Raw genomic sequence first — 17027 nt, forward strand, 5'->3', positions numbered from 1 at the left:
GTATTTTGGAAAGGATCACAAATACAAAAATCAGGTTTTGTCACAAATCAGGTTTGTCAAACTCAAAATGTCAGTTTTTGAAACATAACTCCAAAAATACACATGCAAAATGTCTAATAATGCCTGAAGAAATGCATATTGAGTGTTTTCCAGAAAAAAAACATTTGGTAGGGTTTGCAAAAACAAAAAGTAATCTTTTTACTCAATTTGACAGTAATGTACCTAGACTCCTGAGATAATGCGAAAAAAGCAATAAAAATATATTCCAACATAATTCCTAATCCAAACGTACAAAATGTCTAAAAATGCCTTTGATATTGAATACATGTGAGTTTTACTAGATACAGTTGTTTTTCTATGGTTTGCAAATACAAAAATGAGGTTTTACTCAATATGACTGTATACTGTAACACTCAATATGACAGTTATTTAAACATAACTCCTACACCACACATTAAAAATGGCTAATAATGCCTGAAATAATGCATCTTTGGGAGTTTTATTCGAAAAATATGCTTTTTTAAATTCTTGCAAATGCAAAAAGTAGTTTTTTACTCAATATGACTATAATAGTCTTACAATCCTGAGATAATGCGAAAAAAGCAATAAAAAATGTATTCAAGCATAACTTCTAAACAACACATGGAAAATGGCTACTAATGCCAAGATATATGTATTTTTGTTAGTTGTACTAGAAAAATCATCTTTTGTGAGGTTCACAAAGACACAAGTTAGTTTTTTTTATTCAATATAACAGCACTAAATATGAAAGGTTTATAATCATAACTCCAAAACCAAACATGAAATTTGTCTTGAAAAGCCTGTAATATTGAATTTATGTGAGTTTTACCGGAATCAGGTATTTTGGAAAGGATCACAAATACAAAAATCAGGTTTTGTCAAAAATCAGGTTTTGTCAAAAATCAGGTTTGTCAAACTCAAAATGTCAGTTTTTGAAACATAACTCCAAAAATACACATACAAAATGTCTAATAATGCCTGAAGAAATGCATCTTTGAGAGTTTTCCAGAAAAAAAAAACTTATGGTAGGTGTCATGCCCGGCTCTGCCGGTTAGTGTTTGGGGCACTTTGGTCCTCCGACCCGCAGGTGGAGCTGTCGGTTGCTGCCGGTTAGTGTTTGGGGCACTTTGGTCCTCCGACCCGCAGGTGGAGCTGGTCTGTGAAGACGTGCAACATCTCAGAGGGCTGCTGATTGGGCGGCCTATAAAAGGCCTCCCATCAGCATGCTCTCTCTCTCTCTCATGCTCTCTCTCTCTCTCTCTCTCGTCCCACAGGCACATTCGTTTGGTGACCGTATGGTCACGGCAACGACGGCCGGGATTAGCACCACACTAACACCCTTTTGGGACAACACTCATTTACTGATACATTCCTTGGTTAATTCACATTACTGATCACTGATACATGTTGTAAATAAAAGATCTGTTGGCTAAAATGTACAAATCGGTGTGGTCTCCCTTAATGTTACAGCCACTAACAAGCCAGTGGTTGTGACATATGGGGGCTCGTCCGATCTTTGGTAGTAACTTTAGGCTATGGTAATTCCTTCTACTGGCTATGGCAGCGTAGGAAGGTGCGTAGAGCTCTTTGTATTGAGTATTCCTTCTACTGGCTTTTGGAGCGTAGGAAGGTGAGTAGAGCTGAGTTACTAATTGTGTACTGCTGATAGTCAGTTGGGGCCTGTTATCAGTTAGTTAATTGGGGGATCTGCTGATTTGTACTTTTGAGGCTTTGTTTGACCGTGCAAGCGTAGGTAGACACTGAATTGTTTGTTCCAGCCATCTTGGTTGAGTTTCATTGCAGTTTGTAGCATTGCATTCAGCCTCTTAGGAGCTGTCGCCTTTATCCCCATCTAGTACGGGTTCTAGGTTCCTGCTGTCACAGAGCCTGGGCGAGGGCACCGCCTTGGAGAAACGGCTGAATCGGCTTTGTCGGGATGGTACGTCTCCACAGGTATTGGTGAGTAAATGATCCTCGTCCTCGGGCTCTGTGTGAAAATAGATTAGTCTAGTGGGGGGAAAATGTTTAGGGGGATGCTCCGAGGTTAGTTTGCTGTGTTAACATAACTGTAATGTTTTAGAGACCTGGTTAGATTGGTTGGAGAGAGAGAGCCTAGCGTAATTAGAGCTAGTTTTTGGTTGGGTTGTTTTTTCAGTAGTTTCATTGTTGGTTTGGTACAGTAGCCAGATTGGTACTGACGGCCTGGGTTGAGCAGGATGGAGGCTTTTGTGGAAGCACCATCTGAGAAATTGTTGTTTGCCCTTAATAAGGAACAGTTGTTGCAATTGGCAGAAAAGTATGGCATGGAATTGTCATCAGCCATTAGAACTGGTAAGAAGGGACCCTTGCGTGACTCCATTCACGAGTTTTTGTGTGAGCAGAGCATTTTGCCTTCAGGAAAAGGTGGTGACGCTCATGTGAAGGGTATGTCAGAGCCTATGCAGTCAGAGAGGGTAGGCATACTGACTTTTGAGCAACAAAGAGAGATGAAGGCACTTGAATTTGAGTGGGCGCAACAGGCTAAGGAGAAAGAACGTCTTTTTGAACTGGAAAAAATCAAATTAGAACGAGAATTGCAACAGAAAGCAGATATGGAGAGACTCAAATTTGAAAAAGAAATGGATTTGAAAAAAGGTGAAATGGACCTTACAGTACAGCTTGAGAAAATTAAAATTGAACAGGATCGTTTGAAACTAATGTCAGAAGGTAAGATTAGTGGAAATCTGTCCGGGTCAAGTATGGATAGCATGGTAAAGTATGTTCCAAAGTTTGACGAACGTGACCCAGACGTATTTTTCTCACTGTTTGAACAGATGGCCTCTGACAAAAAGTGGAGTGAAGAGGATAGAATGGTGCTTTTGCAAACTGTACTAGTAGGACGCGCACGGGAGGCATACTTGGCATTAACACCTGTTGATAGGCACAAGTATGCTGAGGTGAAAAAAGCGGTCTTGAAATGTTATGAACTGAATCCAGAAGCTTACAGACAACGTTTCAGAAACTGGCGTAAACGTGCTAATCAGACCCATGCTGAAGTGGCAAGAGAGTTGAGTACTTATTTTAACCGGTGGCTCACTTCAGAGTCTGTCTCAACTTACGAAAATTTGCGTGATTTGTTGATTTTGGAGCAGTTTAAGAACATTGTACCAGATCGAATTGCAACCTACATTAATGAGCAAAAGGCAAAGTCAGTGGAGGAGGCAGCCTCGCTTGCTGATACCTTTGTGTTGACTCATAAACGTAAGCCTTACAGCTTTCCTCCACGGTATAATAGCCACCAACGTTATGATCCTGCTCGTTCTCCTCCACAACGTTCTCCTCCTCGTTATGGTCGTAGTTCAAATCGATCCAATTATGGCAATTCCAGTAATGTTCCTAAATTTGATAATGGAAGTAGCAAATCTCGCCCAAGCCCGACGGATAAATGTCATTACTGTTTGCAGGAGGGACATTGGAAAAAGGACTGCCCGCTGTTGAAAGGCCGTAAATCTAATGCCAAGGTAGCTGGGTGTGTTTCTGTTGTGCATCCAGTTGATTTTGGCGTCTCTGATCTAACACCGTTACCTCGTTTGGAAGTTCATTGTGAGCAAGTGATTGAAGATGGTGCATCTGTGTCAGACGAGCAGACGAAATCAGTAGAGTCAGCGGCGTCTGATTTCGCTCCATTCATTAGTGATGGCTGGGTGTCATTGGTTGGAGAGACACAAAAAGTTCCAGTTAAAATCTTAAGAGACACTGGGGCATCTGAGAGTTTCATTTCTGGAGCAGTTTTGCCATTTTCCACAGCATCTGACACTGGGAAATGTGTTTTGATTAGAGGAATAGGCATGCAGTCATTTTCTGTACCGTTGCACAAAATTCACTTGTGTTCAGGATTTGTGAATGGGGAGGTGACTATTGCTGTGAGACCGTCTCTGCCTATGCAGGATATCCATGTAATTCTGGGGAACAATTTGGGTGGGTGTTTAGTTTCTCCACCTCCAGTTGTTACACCTGTACCGCTATCTGTAGAGGAGCCAGACGCGTGTTGTCAAGAATTCCCAGAAGTGTTTACTGCTTGTGCTGTGACTAGGGCAATGTCTCGCACGCAGGCGCAATCGTCGGATGTGTCCAAATCTGTGCCTTTTTTTGTTCCTGAGCTGCCCGAACCTCTGTCATGTCAAGATTTAATTGAGGCACAAAAGAATGATCAGAGCTTTGAGAAATATTTTGCCTTAGCTTCTACTGATCCAACGATGGGTTACTTCATTCAGAATGGCGTTTTGCTGCATACGTGGTTGCCAGGTGTTGATCCTGAAGTGGCAGGTCAGGTGATTCAAGTGATGGTACCTGACAAATACCGTGATTTGATTTTGAGAACAGCCCATGGAGCAGAGTCTGGGCATTTTGGAGGTAAGAAAACCTACCGACGTCTTTTGGAACATTTTTACTGGCCACGGATGAAACGCCATGTATCTAGATTTGTCAAAGCATGTCATGTTTGCCAGGTTGCGAAACAGAGTACTCCCATTAAACCTGCACCACTTCAACCTATTCCGTCTGTTGGCACACCATTTGAGCATCTCATTATTGATTGTGTAGGTCCACTACCCCCTTCGAAATCTGGTTGTGTGTACCTCTTTACCATCATGTGCCAGGCCACTCGGTATCCAGCAGCGTATGCCTTGAGAACAATTACCACAAGGTCAATATTGAAATGTTTGTCTAAATTCATTTCTGTCTTTGGCATTCCGAAGGTAATTCAGAGCGACAGAGGGTCTAACTTTACCTCCAGAACATTTGCTGCAGCGTTGAAGTCGATGCAGGTGAAGCACAATTTGAGCAGCGCGTATCACGCACAGAGTCAGGGGGCATTGGAGCGCTGGCATGCCACGTTGAAGTCTGGAAAGAGGCAACCGAGCATTTGACTAAAGCTCAGGTGAAAATGAAGCTGCGTTATGACCGTAAAGCGAAGATCAGAGTTTTCAATCCAGGTGATCAAGTTTTAGCTTTGCTGCCCATTCCGGGGTCACCATTTACAGCAAAATACTCTGGTCCATTTACGGTTATGAGCCAAGTGTCAGATCTCAATTATTTACTGTCAACTCCTGATCGTAAACGATCACAGCAACTGTGTCATGTGAATTTACTCAAGCCTTACCACTCTGCAGGTTCCGACAAGGCGGGTGGGATTGCTGCGAGTCCAGTGGGTCTAGCCGTTGGGGTTGGGGAACCGCTCACCTGGCCGGAGGTGGCAGCTTGGGATGAAGTGCGCGCACCTGATGATTCAGTGTTACACGGGCGCTTGGATAATACTCAGCAGTTAAAGGAGCTAGATAGTCTCCTCGGTCATTTAGGTGAGGTACAGCGTAAACAGTTGTCGGATTTGATTTTTGAGTTTTTGCCTTTGTTTTCCGACACTCCAACCTGTACCACACTAATTGAACATGACATTGACACACAGGGTGCCCGCCCAATACGACAAAGATTTTATCGAGTGGCTCCCGATAAACAGAAGAGTATGGAGGACAGTGTGCAGTATCTGCTTGATCATGGTCTCGCCAAGCCATCTTACTCCAGTTGGGCATCGCCATGTCTACTGGTGAAAAAGTCAGATAACACCTATAGATTCTGTACGGATTATAGGAAAGTAAATGCTGTGACTAGACCAGATTCTTTTCCATTGCCACGTATCGAGGACTGTGTGGATCAGGTTGGGAGTGCTCGTTATGTCAGCAAATTTGATTTATTGAAAGTTTACTATCAAGTGCCTTTGACGCAGAGAGCGCAGGAGATATCTGCATTCATTACCTCTTCTGGTTTGTACTCGTATACTCGAATGAGCTTCGGTTTGCGGAATGCTCCTGCAACCTTCCAACGGCTCATGAATAGGATCGTTGGGGGGCTGCAGGGGTGCGTGGTTTATTTGGACGACGCCGTTTGTCATTCAGACAGTTGGGACGAACATTTGGCTCGCATTCGAGCGCTTTTCCAGAGGTTGGTGGCAGCAAACCTCACAGTAAATTTAGCGAAATACGAGTTTGCGCGTGCCACAGTCGTCTATTTGGGTAAAGTAGTCGGCCAGGGGATGGTGCGGCCCGTTAACGCAAAGGTGGCAGCTATTGATAATTTCCCTGTGCCGGCGACGAAGAAAGAACTTATGCGCTTTTTGGGTATGATCGGGTACTACCGCAATTTTTGCTGCAATTTTTCAACTGTTGTATCTCCTCTGACCAATTTGTTGAAGGGTGGCGCCAAATTCATTTGGTCGGAGGAGTGTCAGCAGGCTTTCCAGAATGCAAAGCTTTTGTTAACATCAGCTCCGGTCCTGGCTGCACCCAAACTGGATCTGCCATTCCAGCTGCAGGTGGATGCAAGCCAGGTGGGAGCAGGTGCGGTCCTCCTGCAGGCTGATGATGATGGAGTAGCCAGACCGGTTTGCTATTTTTCAAAAAAATTCAACAAATACCAATTTAATTATTCAGTGATTGAAAAGGAAGCATTAGCATTGATTTGGGCATTGCAACACTTTGAAGTCTATGTGGGAGGGGGTCTCCATCCAATTGTGGTCTACTCAGATCACAACCCTCTCACTTTTCTACAGTCTTTCAAAGGGTCCACCAACCAGCGCCTGTTGCGCTGGGCACTGTTTCTGCAGCCATTCCACCTGTTGATCCGCCATATTCGCGGGGTGGAAAATGTAATGGCTGATGCGCTCTCTCGGGCTCTGGACCAGGAGGTCTAATCATCTCCACTCACTCCTAACCTGCGGTTTTTCTCTGTTTCCCTTAAAGGTCGCTGTCCGGGTACCAGGATTTGCTGGGTGCAGGGAAGGTCGGAGGGTAAGGAGGGTGTTAGGGATGGTTTGGGTTCTGGTTGGTCTGGGGTGGAGGGGAGGTGCGTCATTGGGACTAGAATATAGCTACTGGGGCTACTGTAGGTTTTGGTTTTCTATTTTTTGATGGTGCTTCAGAGACCCAGTTAACACGGGTCTCTGTTTTTAAGGGGGGGGATGTCATGCCGGTTAGTGTTTGGGGCACTTTGGTCCTCCGACCCGCAGGTGGAGCTGTCGGTTGCTGCCGGTTAGTGTTTGGGGCACTTTGGTCCTCCGACCCGCAGGTGGAGCTGGTCTGTGAAGACGTGCAACATCTCAGAGGGCTGCTGATTGGGCGGCCTATAAAAGGCCTCCCATCAGCATGCTCTCTCTCTCATGCTCTCTCTCTCTCTCTCTCTCTCGTCCCACAGGCACATTCGTTTGGTGACCGTATGGTCACGGCAACGACGGCCGGGATTAGCACCACACTTGCACCCTTTTGGACAACACTCATTTACTGATACATTCCTTGGTTAATTCACATTACTGATCACTGATACATGTTGTAAATAAAAGATCTGTTGGCTAAAATGTACAAATCGGTGTGGTCTCCCTTAATGTTACAGCCACTAACAAGCCAGTGGTTGTGACGGTAGGGTTGCAAAAACAAAAAGTATTTTTTTTACTCAATTTGACATTAATGTACCTAGACTCCTGAGATAATGCGAAAAAAGCAATAAAAATATATTCCAACATAATTCCTAATCCAAACGTGCAAAATGTCTAAAAATGCCTGTGATATTGAATACATGTGAGTTTTACTTGATACAGTTGTTTTTCTATGGTTTGCAAATACAAATTAGGTTTTACTCAATATGACTGTATACTGTAACACTCAATATGACAGTTATTTAAAAATAACTCCTACACCACACATGAAAAATGGCTAATAATGCCTGAAATAATGCATCTTTGGGAGTTTTATTCGAAACATATGCTTTTTTTAAATCTTGCAAATGCAAAAAGTAGTTTTTTATTCAATATGACTATAATAGTCTTACAATCCTGAGATAATGCAAAAAAAGCAATAAAAATGTATTCAAGCATAACTTCTAAACAACACATGGAAAATGGCTACTAATGCCAAGATATGTGTTTTGTTAGTTGTACTAGAAAAATCATCTTTTGTGAGGTTCACAAAGACAAAAGTTAGTTTTTTTATTCAATATAACAGTACTAAATATGAAAGGTTTATAATCAGAACTCCAAAACCAAACATGAAATTTGTCTTGAAAAGCCTGTAATATTGAATTTATTTGAGTTTTACCGGAATCAGGTATTTTGGAAAGGATCACAAATACAAAAATCAGGTTTTGCCAAAAATCAGGTTTGTCAAACTAAAAATGTCAGTTTTTGAAACATAACTCCAAAAATACACATGCAAAATGTCTAATAATGCCTGAAGAAATGCATATTTGAGTGTTTTCCAGAAAAAAAACATTTGGTAGGGTTTGCAACAACAAATAATATTTGTTTTACTCAATTTGACAGTAATGTACCTAGACTCTTGAGATAATGCGAAAAAAGCAATAAAAATGTATTCCAACATAATTCCTAATCCAAACGTGCAAAATGTCTAAAAATGCCTGTGATATTGAATACATGTGAGTTTTACTAGATACAGTTGTTTTTCTATGGTTTGCAAATACAAAAAATGAGGTTTTACTCAATATGACTGTATACTGTAACACTCAATATGACAGTTATTTAAACATAACTCCTACACCACACATGAAAAATGGCTAATAATGCCTGAAATAATGCATCTTTGGGAGTTTTATTCGAAACATATGCTTTTTTAAATCTTGCAAATGCAAAAAGTAGTTTTTTACTCAATATGACTATAATAGTCTTACAATCCTGAGATAATGCTAAAAAAGCAATAAAAATGTATTCAAACATAACTTCTAAACAACACATGGAAAATGGCTAATAATGCCTAGAGATATGTATTTTTGTTAGTTGTAATAGAAAAATCATCTTTTGTGAGGTTCACAAAGACACAAGTTGGTTTTTTATTCAATATAACAGTACTAAATAAGAGGTTTATAATCATAACTCCAAAACCATACATGAAATTTGTCTTAAAAAGCCTTTAATATTGAATTTATGTGAGTTTAACCGGAATCAGGTATTTTGGAAAGGATCACAAATACAAAAACCAGGTTTTGTCAAAAATCAGGTTTGTCAAACTCAAAATGTCAGTTTTTGAAACATAACTCCAAAAATACACATGCAAAATGTCTAATAATGCCTGAAGAAATGCATCTTTGAGAGTTTTCCAGAAAAAAAACATTTGGTAGGGTTGCAAAAACAAAAAGTATTTTTTTACTCAATTTGACAGTAATGTACTTAGAATCCTGAGATAATGCGGAAAAAGCAATAAAAATGTATTCCAACATAATTCCTAATCCAAACGTGCAAAATGTCTAAAAATGCCTGTGATATTGAATACATGTGAGTTTTACTAGATACAGTTGTTTTTCTATGGTTTGCAAATACAAAAATGAGGTTTTACTCAATATGACTGTATACTGTAACACTCAATATGACAGTTATTTAAACATAACTCCTACACCACACATGAAACATGGCTAATAATGCCTGAAATAATGCATCTTTGGGAGTTTTATTTGAAACATATGCTTTTTTAAATCTTGCAAATGCAAAAAGTAGTTTTTTACTCAATATGACTATAATAGTCTTACAATCCTGAGATAATGCGAAAAAAGCAATAAAAATGTATTCAAACATAACTTCTAAACAACACATGGAAAATGGCTACTAATGCCAAGATATATGTATTTTTGTTAGTTCTACTAGAAAAATCATCTTTTGTGAGGTTCACAAAGACACAAGTTAGTATTTTTATTCAATATAACAGTACTAAATATGAAAGGTTTATAATCATAACTCCAAAACCAAACATGAAATTTGTCTTGAAAAGCCTGTAATATTGAATTTATTTGAGTTTTACCGGAATCAGGTATTTTGGAAAGGATCACAAATACAAAAATCAGGTTTTGTCAAAAATCAGGTTTGTCAAACTCTAAATGTCAGTTTTTGAAACATAACTCCAAAAATACACATGCACAATGTCTAATAATGCCTGAAGAAATGCATCTTTGAGAGTTTTCCAGAAAAAAAAACATTTGGTAGGGTTTGCAAAAATAAAAAGTAATTTTTTTACTCAATTTGACATTAATGTACCTAGACTCATGAGATAATGCGAAAAAAGCAATAAAAATGTATTCCAACATAATTCCTAATCCAAACGTGCAAAATGTCTAAAAATGCCTGTGATATTGAATACATGTGAGTTTTACTAGATACAGTTGTTTTTCTATGGTTTGTAAATACAAAAATGAGGTTTTACTCAATATGACTGTATACTGTGACACTCAATATGACAGTTATTTAAACATAACTCCTACACCACACATGAAAAATGGCTAATAATGCCTGAAATAATGCATCTTTGGGAGTTTTATTCGAAACATATGCTTTTTTAAATCTTGCAAATGCAAAAAGTAGTTTTTTAGTCAATATGACTATAATAGTCTTACAATCCTGAGATAATGCGAAAAAAGCAATAAAAATGTATTCAAACATAACTTCTAAACAACACATGGAAAATGGCTAATAATGCCTAGAGATATGTGTTTTTGTTAGTTGTAATAGAAAAATCATCTTTTGTGAGGTTCACAAAGACACAAGTTGGTTTTTTATTCAATATAACAGTACTAAATATGAAAGGTTTATAATCATAACTCCAAACCCATACATGAAATTTGTCTTGAAAACCCTGTAATATTGAATTTATGTGAGTTTTACCGGAATCAGGTATTTTGGAAAGGATCACAAATACAAAAATCAGGTTTTGTCAAAAATCAGGTTTGTCAAACTCTAAATGTCAGTTTTTGAAACATAACTCCAAAAATACACATGCAAAATATCTAATAATGCCTGATGGAATGCATCTTTGAGAGTTTTCCAGAAAAAAAACATTTGGTAGGGTTTGCAAAAACAAAAAGTATTTTTTTTACTCAATTTCACAGTAATGTACCTAGACTCCTGAGATAATGCGAAAAAAGCAATAAAAATGTATTCCAACATAATTCCTAATCCAAACGTTTAAAATGTCTAAAAATGCCTGTGATATTGAATACATGTGAGTTTTACTAGATACAGTTGTTTTTCTATGGTTTGCAAATACAAAAATGAGGTTTTACTCAATATGACTGTATACTGTAACACTCAATATGACAGTTATTTAAACATAACTCCTACACCACACATGAAAAATGGCTAATAATGCCTGAAATAATGCATCTTTGGGAGTTTTATTCGAAACATATGCTTTTTTAAATCTTGCAAATGCAAAAAGTAGTTTTTTACTCAATATGACTATAATAGTCTTACAATCCTGAGATAATGCGAAAAAAGCAATACAAATGTATTCAAACATAACTTCTAAACAACACATGGAAAATGGCTACTAATACCAAGATATATGTATTTTTGTTAGTTGTATTAGAAAAATCATCTTTTGTGAGGTTCACAAAGACACAAGTTAGTTTTTTTATTCAATATAACAGTACTAAATATGAAAGGTTTATAATCATAACTCCAAAACCAAACATGAAATTTGTCTTGAAAAGCCTGTAATATTGAATTTATGTGATTTTTACCGGAATCAGGTATTTTGGAAAGGATCACAAATACAAAAATCAGGTTTTGTCAAAAATCAGGTTTGTCAAACTCTAAATGTCAGTTTTTGAAACATAACTCCAAAAATACACATGCACAATGTCTAATAATGCCTGAAGAAATGCATCTTTGAGAGTTTTCCAGAAAAAAAACATTTGGTAGGGTTTGCAAAAACAAAAAGTAATTTTTTTTACTCAATTTGACAGTAATGTACCTAGACTCCTGAGATAATGCGAAAAAAGCAATAAAAATGTATTCCAACATAATTCCTAATCCAAACGTGCAAAATGTCTAAAAATGCCTGTGATATTGAATACATGTGAGTTTTACTAGATACAGTTGTTTTTCTATGGTTTGCAAATACAAAAATGAGGTTTTACTCAATATGACTGTATACTGTAACACTCAATATGACAGTTATTTAAACATAACTCCTACACCACACATGAAAAATGGCAAATAATGCCTGAAATAATGCATCTTTGGGAGTTTTATTCGAATTATATGCTATTTTAAATCTTGCAAATGGAAAAAGTAGTTTTTTAGTCAATATGACTATAATAGTCATACAATCCTGAGATAATGCGAAAAAAGCAATAAAAATGTATTCAAACATAACTTCTAAACAACACATGGAAAATGGCTAATAATGCCTAGATATATGTGTTTTTGTTAGTTGTAATAGAAAAATCATCTTTTGTGAGGTTCACAAAGACACAAGTTGTTTTTTTATTCAATATAGCAGTACTAAATATGAAAGGTTTATAATCATAACTCCAAAACCAAACATGAAATGTGTCTTAAAAACCCTGTAATATTGAATTTATGTGAGTTTTACCGGAATCAGGTATTTTGGAAAGGATCACAAATACAAAAATCAGGTTTTGTCAAAAATCAGGTTTGTCAAACTCAAAATGTCAGTTTTTGAAACATAACTCCAAAAATACACATGCAAAATGTCTAATAATGCCTGAAGAAATGCATCTTTGAGAGTTATCCAGAAAAAAAAACTTTTGGTAGGGTTGCAAAAACAAAAAGTATTTTTTTTACTCAATTTGACAGTAATGTACTTAGAATCCTGAGATAATAAGAAAAAAGCAATAAAAACGTATTCCAACATAATTCCTAATCCACACGTGCAAAATGTCTAAAAATGCCTGTGATATTGAATACATGTGAGTTTTACTAGATACAGTTGTTTTTCTATGGTTTGCAAATACAAAAATGAGGTTTTACTCAATATGACTGTATACTGTAACACTCAATATGACAGTTATTTAAACATAACTCCTACACCACACATGAAAAATGGCTAATAATGCCTGAAATAATGCATCTTTGGGAGTTTTATTCGAAACATATGCTTTTTTAAATCTTGCAAATGCAAAAAGTAGTTTTTTACTCAATATGAATATAATAGTCTAACAATCCTGAGATAATGCGAAAAAAGCAATAAAAATGCATTCAAGCATAACTTCTAAACAACACATGGAAAATGGCTACTAATGCCAAGATATATGTATTTTTGTTAGTTGTACTAGAAAAATCATCTTTTGTGAGGTTCACAAAGACACAAGTTAGTTTTTTTTATTCAATATAACAGTACTAAATATGAAAGGTTTATAATCATAACTCCAAAACCAAACATGAAATTTGTCTTGAAAAGCCTGTAATATTGAATTTATGTGAGTTTTACAGGAATCAGTTATTTTGGAAAGGATCACAAATACAAAAATCAGGTTTTGTCAAAAATCAGGTTTGTCAAACTCAAAATGTCAGTTTTTGAAACATAACTCCAAAAATACACATGCAAAATGTCTAATAATGCCTGAACAAATGAATCTTTGAGAGTTTTCCAGAAAAAAAACTTTTGGTAGGGTTGCAAAAACAAAAAGTATTTTTTTCACTCAATTTGACAGTAATGTACTTAGAATCCTGAGATGATGCGAAAAAAGCAATAAAAACGTATTCCAACATAATTCCTAATCCAAACGTTGAAAATGTCTAAAAATGCCTGTGATATTGAATACATGTGAGTTTTACTAGATACAGTTGTTTTTCTATGGTTTGCAAATACAAAAAATGAGGTTTTACTCAATATGACTGTATACTGTAACACTCAATATGACAGTTATTTAAACATAACTCCTACACCACACATGAAAAATGGCTAATAATGCCTGAAATAATGCATCTTTGGGAGTTTTATTCGAAACATATGCTTTTTTAAATTTGCAAATGCAAAAAGTAGTTTTTTACTCAATATGACTATAATAGTCTTACAATCCTGAGATAATGCGAAAAAAGCAATGAAAATGTATTCAAGCATAACTTCTAAACAACACATGGAAAATGGCTACTAATACCAAGATATATGTATTTTTGTTAGTTGTACTAGAAAAATCATCTTTTGTGAGGTTCACAAAGACACAAGTTAGTTTTTTTATTCAATATAACAGTACTAAATATGAAAGGTTTATAATCATAACTCCAAAACCAAACATGAAATTTGTCTTGAAAACCCTGTAATATTGAATTTATGTGCGTTTTACCGGAATCAGGTATTTTGGAAAGGATCACAAATACAAAAATCAGGTTTTGTCAAAAATCAGGTTTGTCAAACTCTAAATGTCAGTTTTTGAAACATAACTCCAAAAATACACATGCAAAATATCTAATAATGCCTGAAGGAATGCATCTTTGAGAGTTTTCCAGAAAAAAAACATTTGGTAGGGTTTGCAAAAACTAAAAGTTTTTTTTTTTACTCAATTTGACAGTAATGTACCTAGACTCCTGAGATAATGCGAAAAAAGCAATAAAAATGTATTCCAACATAATTCCTAATCCAAACGTGCAAAATGTCTAAAAATGCCTGTGATATTGAATACATGTGAGTTTTACTAGATACAGTTGTTTTTCTATGGTTTGCAAATACAAAAATGAGGTTTTACTCAATATGACTGTATACTCTAACACTCAATATGACAGTTATTTAAACATAACTCCTACACCACACATGAAAAATGGCTAATAATGCCTGAAATAATGCATCTTTGGGAGTTTTATTCGAAACATATGCTTTTTTAAATATTGCAAATGCAAAAAGTAGTTTTTTAGTCAATATGACTATAATAGTCTTACAATCCTGAGATAATGCGAAAAAATCAATAAAAATGTATTCAAGCATAACTTCTAAACAACACATGGAAAATGGCTACTAATACCAAGATATATGTATTTTTTTTAGTTGTACTAGAAAAATCATCTTTTGTGAGGTTCACAAAGACACAAATTGGTTTTTTAGTCAATATAACAGTACTAAATATGAAAGGTTTATAATCATAACTCCAAAACCAAACATGAAATTTGTCTTGAAAAGCCTGTAATATTGAATTTATGTGAGTTTTACCGGAATCAGGTATTTTGGAAAGGATCACAAATACAAAAATCAGGTTTTGTCAAAAATCAGGTTTGTCAAACTCTAAATGTCAGTTTTTGAAACATAACTCCAAAAATACACATGCAAAATATCTAATAATGCCTGAAGGAATGCATCTTTGAGAGTTTTCCAGAAAAAAAACATTTGGTAGGGTTTGCAAAAACTAAAAGTTTTTTTTTTTACTCAATTTGACAGTAATGTACCTAGACTCCTGAGATAATGCGAAAAAAACAATAAAAATGTATTCCAACATAATTCCTAATCCAAACGTGCAAAATGTCTAAAAATGCCTGTGATATTGAATAAATGTGAGTTTTACTAGATACAGTTGTTTTTCTATGGTTTGCAAATACAAAAATGAGGTTTTACTCAATATGACTATATACTCTAACACTCAATATGACAGTTATTTAAACATAACTCCTACACCACACATGAAAAATGGCTAATAATGCCTGAAATAATGCATCTTTGGGAGTTTTATTCGAAACATATGCTTTTTTAAATTTGCAAATGCAAAAAGTAGTTTTTTACTCAATATGACTATAATAGTCTTACAATCCTGAGATAATGCGAAAAAAGCAATGAAAATGTATTCAAGCATAACTTCTAAACAACACATGGAAAATGGCTACTAATACCAAGATATATGTATTTTTGTTAGTTGTACTAGAAAAATCATCTTTTGTGAGGTTCACAAAGACACAAGTTAGTTTTTTTATTCAATATAACAGTACTAAATATGAAAGGTTTATAATCATAACTCCAAAACCAAACATGAAATTTGTCTTGAAAACCCTGTAATATTGAATTTATGTGCGTTTTTCCGGAATCAGGTATTTTGGAAAGGATCACAAATACAAAAATCAGGTTTTGTCAAAAATCAGGTTTGTCAAACTCTAAATGTCAGTTTTTGAAACATAACTCCAAAAATACACATGCAAAATATCTAATAATGCCTGAAGGAATGCATCTTTGAGAGTTTTCCAGAAAAAAAACATTTGGTAGGGTTTGCAAAAACTAAAAGTTTTTTTTTTTACTCAATTTGACAGTAATGTACCTAGACTCCTGAGATAATGCGAAAAAAGCAATAAAAATGTATTCCAACATAATTCCTAATCCAAACGTGCAAAATGTCTAAAAATGCCTGTGATATTGAATACATGTGAGTTTTACTAGATACAGTTGTTTTTCTATGGTTTGCAAATACAAAAATGAGGTTTTACTCAATATGACTGTATACTCTAACACTCAATATGACAGTTATTTAAACATAACTCCTACACCACACATGAAAAATGGCTAATAATGCCTGAAATAATGCATCTTTGGGAGTTTTATTCGAAACATATGCTTTTTTAAATATTGCAAATGCAAAAAGTAGTTTTTTAGTCAATATGACTATAATAGTCTTACAATCCTGAGATAATGCGAAAAAATCAATAAAAATGTATTCAAGCATAACTTCTAAACAACACATGGAAAATGGCTACTAATACCAAGATATATGTATTTTTTTTAGTTGTACTAGAAAAATCATCTTTTGTGAGGTTCACAAAGACACAAATTGGTTTTTTAGTCAATATAACAGTACTAAATATGAAAGGTTTATAATCATAACTCCAAAACCAAACATGAAATTTGTCTTGAAAAGCCTGTAATATTGAATTTATGTGAGTTTTACCGGAATCAGGTATTTTGGAAAGGATCACAAATACAAAAATCAGGTTTTGTCAAAAATCAGGTTTGTCAAACTCTAAATGTCAGTTTTTGAAACATAACTCCAAAAATACACATGCAAAATATCTAATAATGCCTGAAGGAATGCATCTTTGAGAGTTTTCCAGAAAAAAAACATTTGGTAGGGTTTGCAAAAACTAAAAGTTTTTTTTTTTACTCAATTTGACAGTAATGTACCTAGACTCCTGAGATAATGCGAAAAAAACAATAAAAATGTATTCCAACATAATTCCTAATCCAAACGTGCAAAATGTCTAAAAATGC

General features: G+C 35.7%; 1 protein-coding gene across 1 annotated transcript; it reads left to right on the plus strand.

Moving 5' to 3' along the window:
- The first annotated feature begins 1057 nt into the window (after positions 1-1057).
- LOC133547698 (uncharacterized) lies at positions 1058-7441 on the plus strand. Its single transcript, XM_061893251.1, has 2 exons — positions 1058-4413; positions 6795-7441. Exons 1-2 carry the CDS (start codon positions 2238-2240, stop codon positions 6920-6922), a joined length of 2304 nt encoding a protein of 767 aa, XP_061749235.1. The 5' UTR covers positions 1058-2237; the 3' UTR covers positions 6923-7441.
- Positions 7442-17027: the final 9586 nt, after the last annotated feature.

This window comes from Nerophis ophidion, unplaced genomic scaffold (assembly GCF_033978795.1).
Source record: "Nerophis ophidion isolate RoL-2023_Sa unplaced genomic scaffold, RoL_Noph_v1.0 HiC_scaffold_155, whole genome shotgun sequence".
NCBI classification, from domain to species: Eukaryota; Metazoa; Chordata; class Actinopteri; order Syngnathiformes; family Syngnathidae; genus Nerophis; species Nerophis ophidion.

Bases quoted from the DNA above. Each gene is read 5' to 3' on its own strand.
- LOC133547698 (XM_061893251.1), top strand. From the start codon at position 2,238: ATGGAGGCTTTTGTGGAAGCACCATCTGAGAAATTGTTGTTTGCCCTT. The intron at 4,414-6,794 runs GTAAGAAAACCT...TTTCCCTTAAAG, and splicing joins AGAGTCTGGGCATTTTGGAG to GTCGCTGTCCGGGTACCAGG.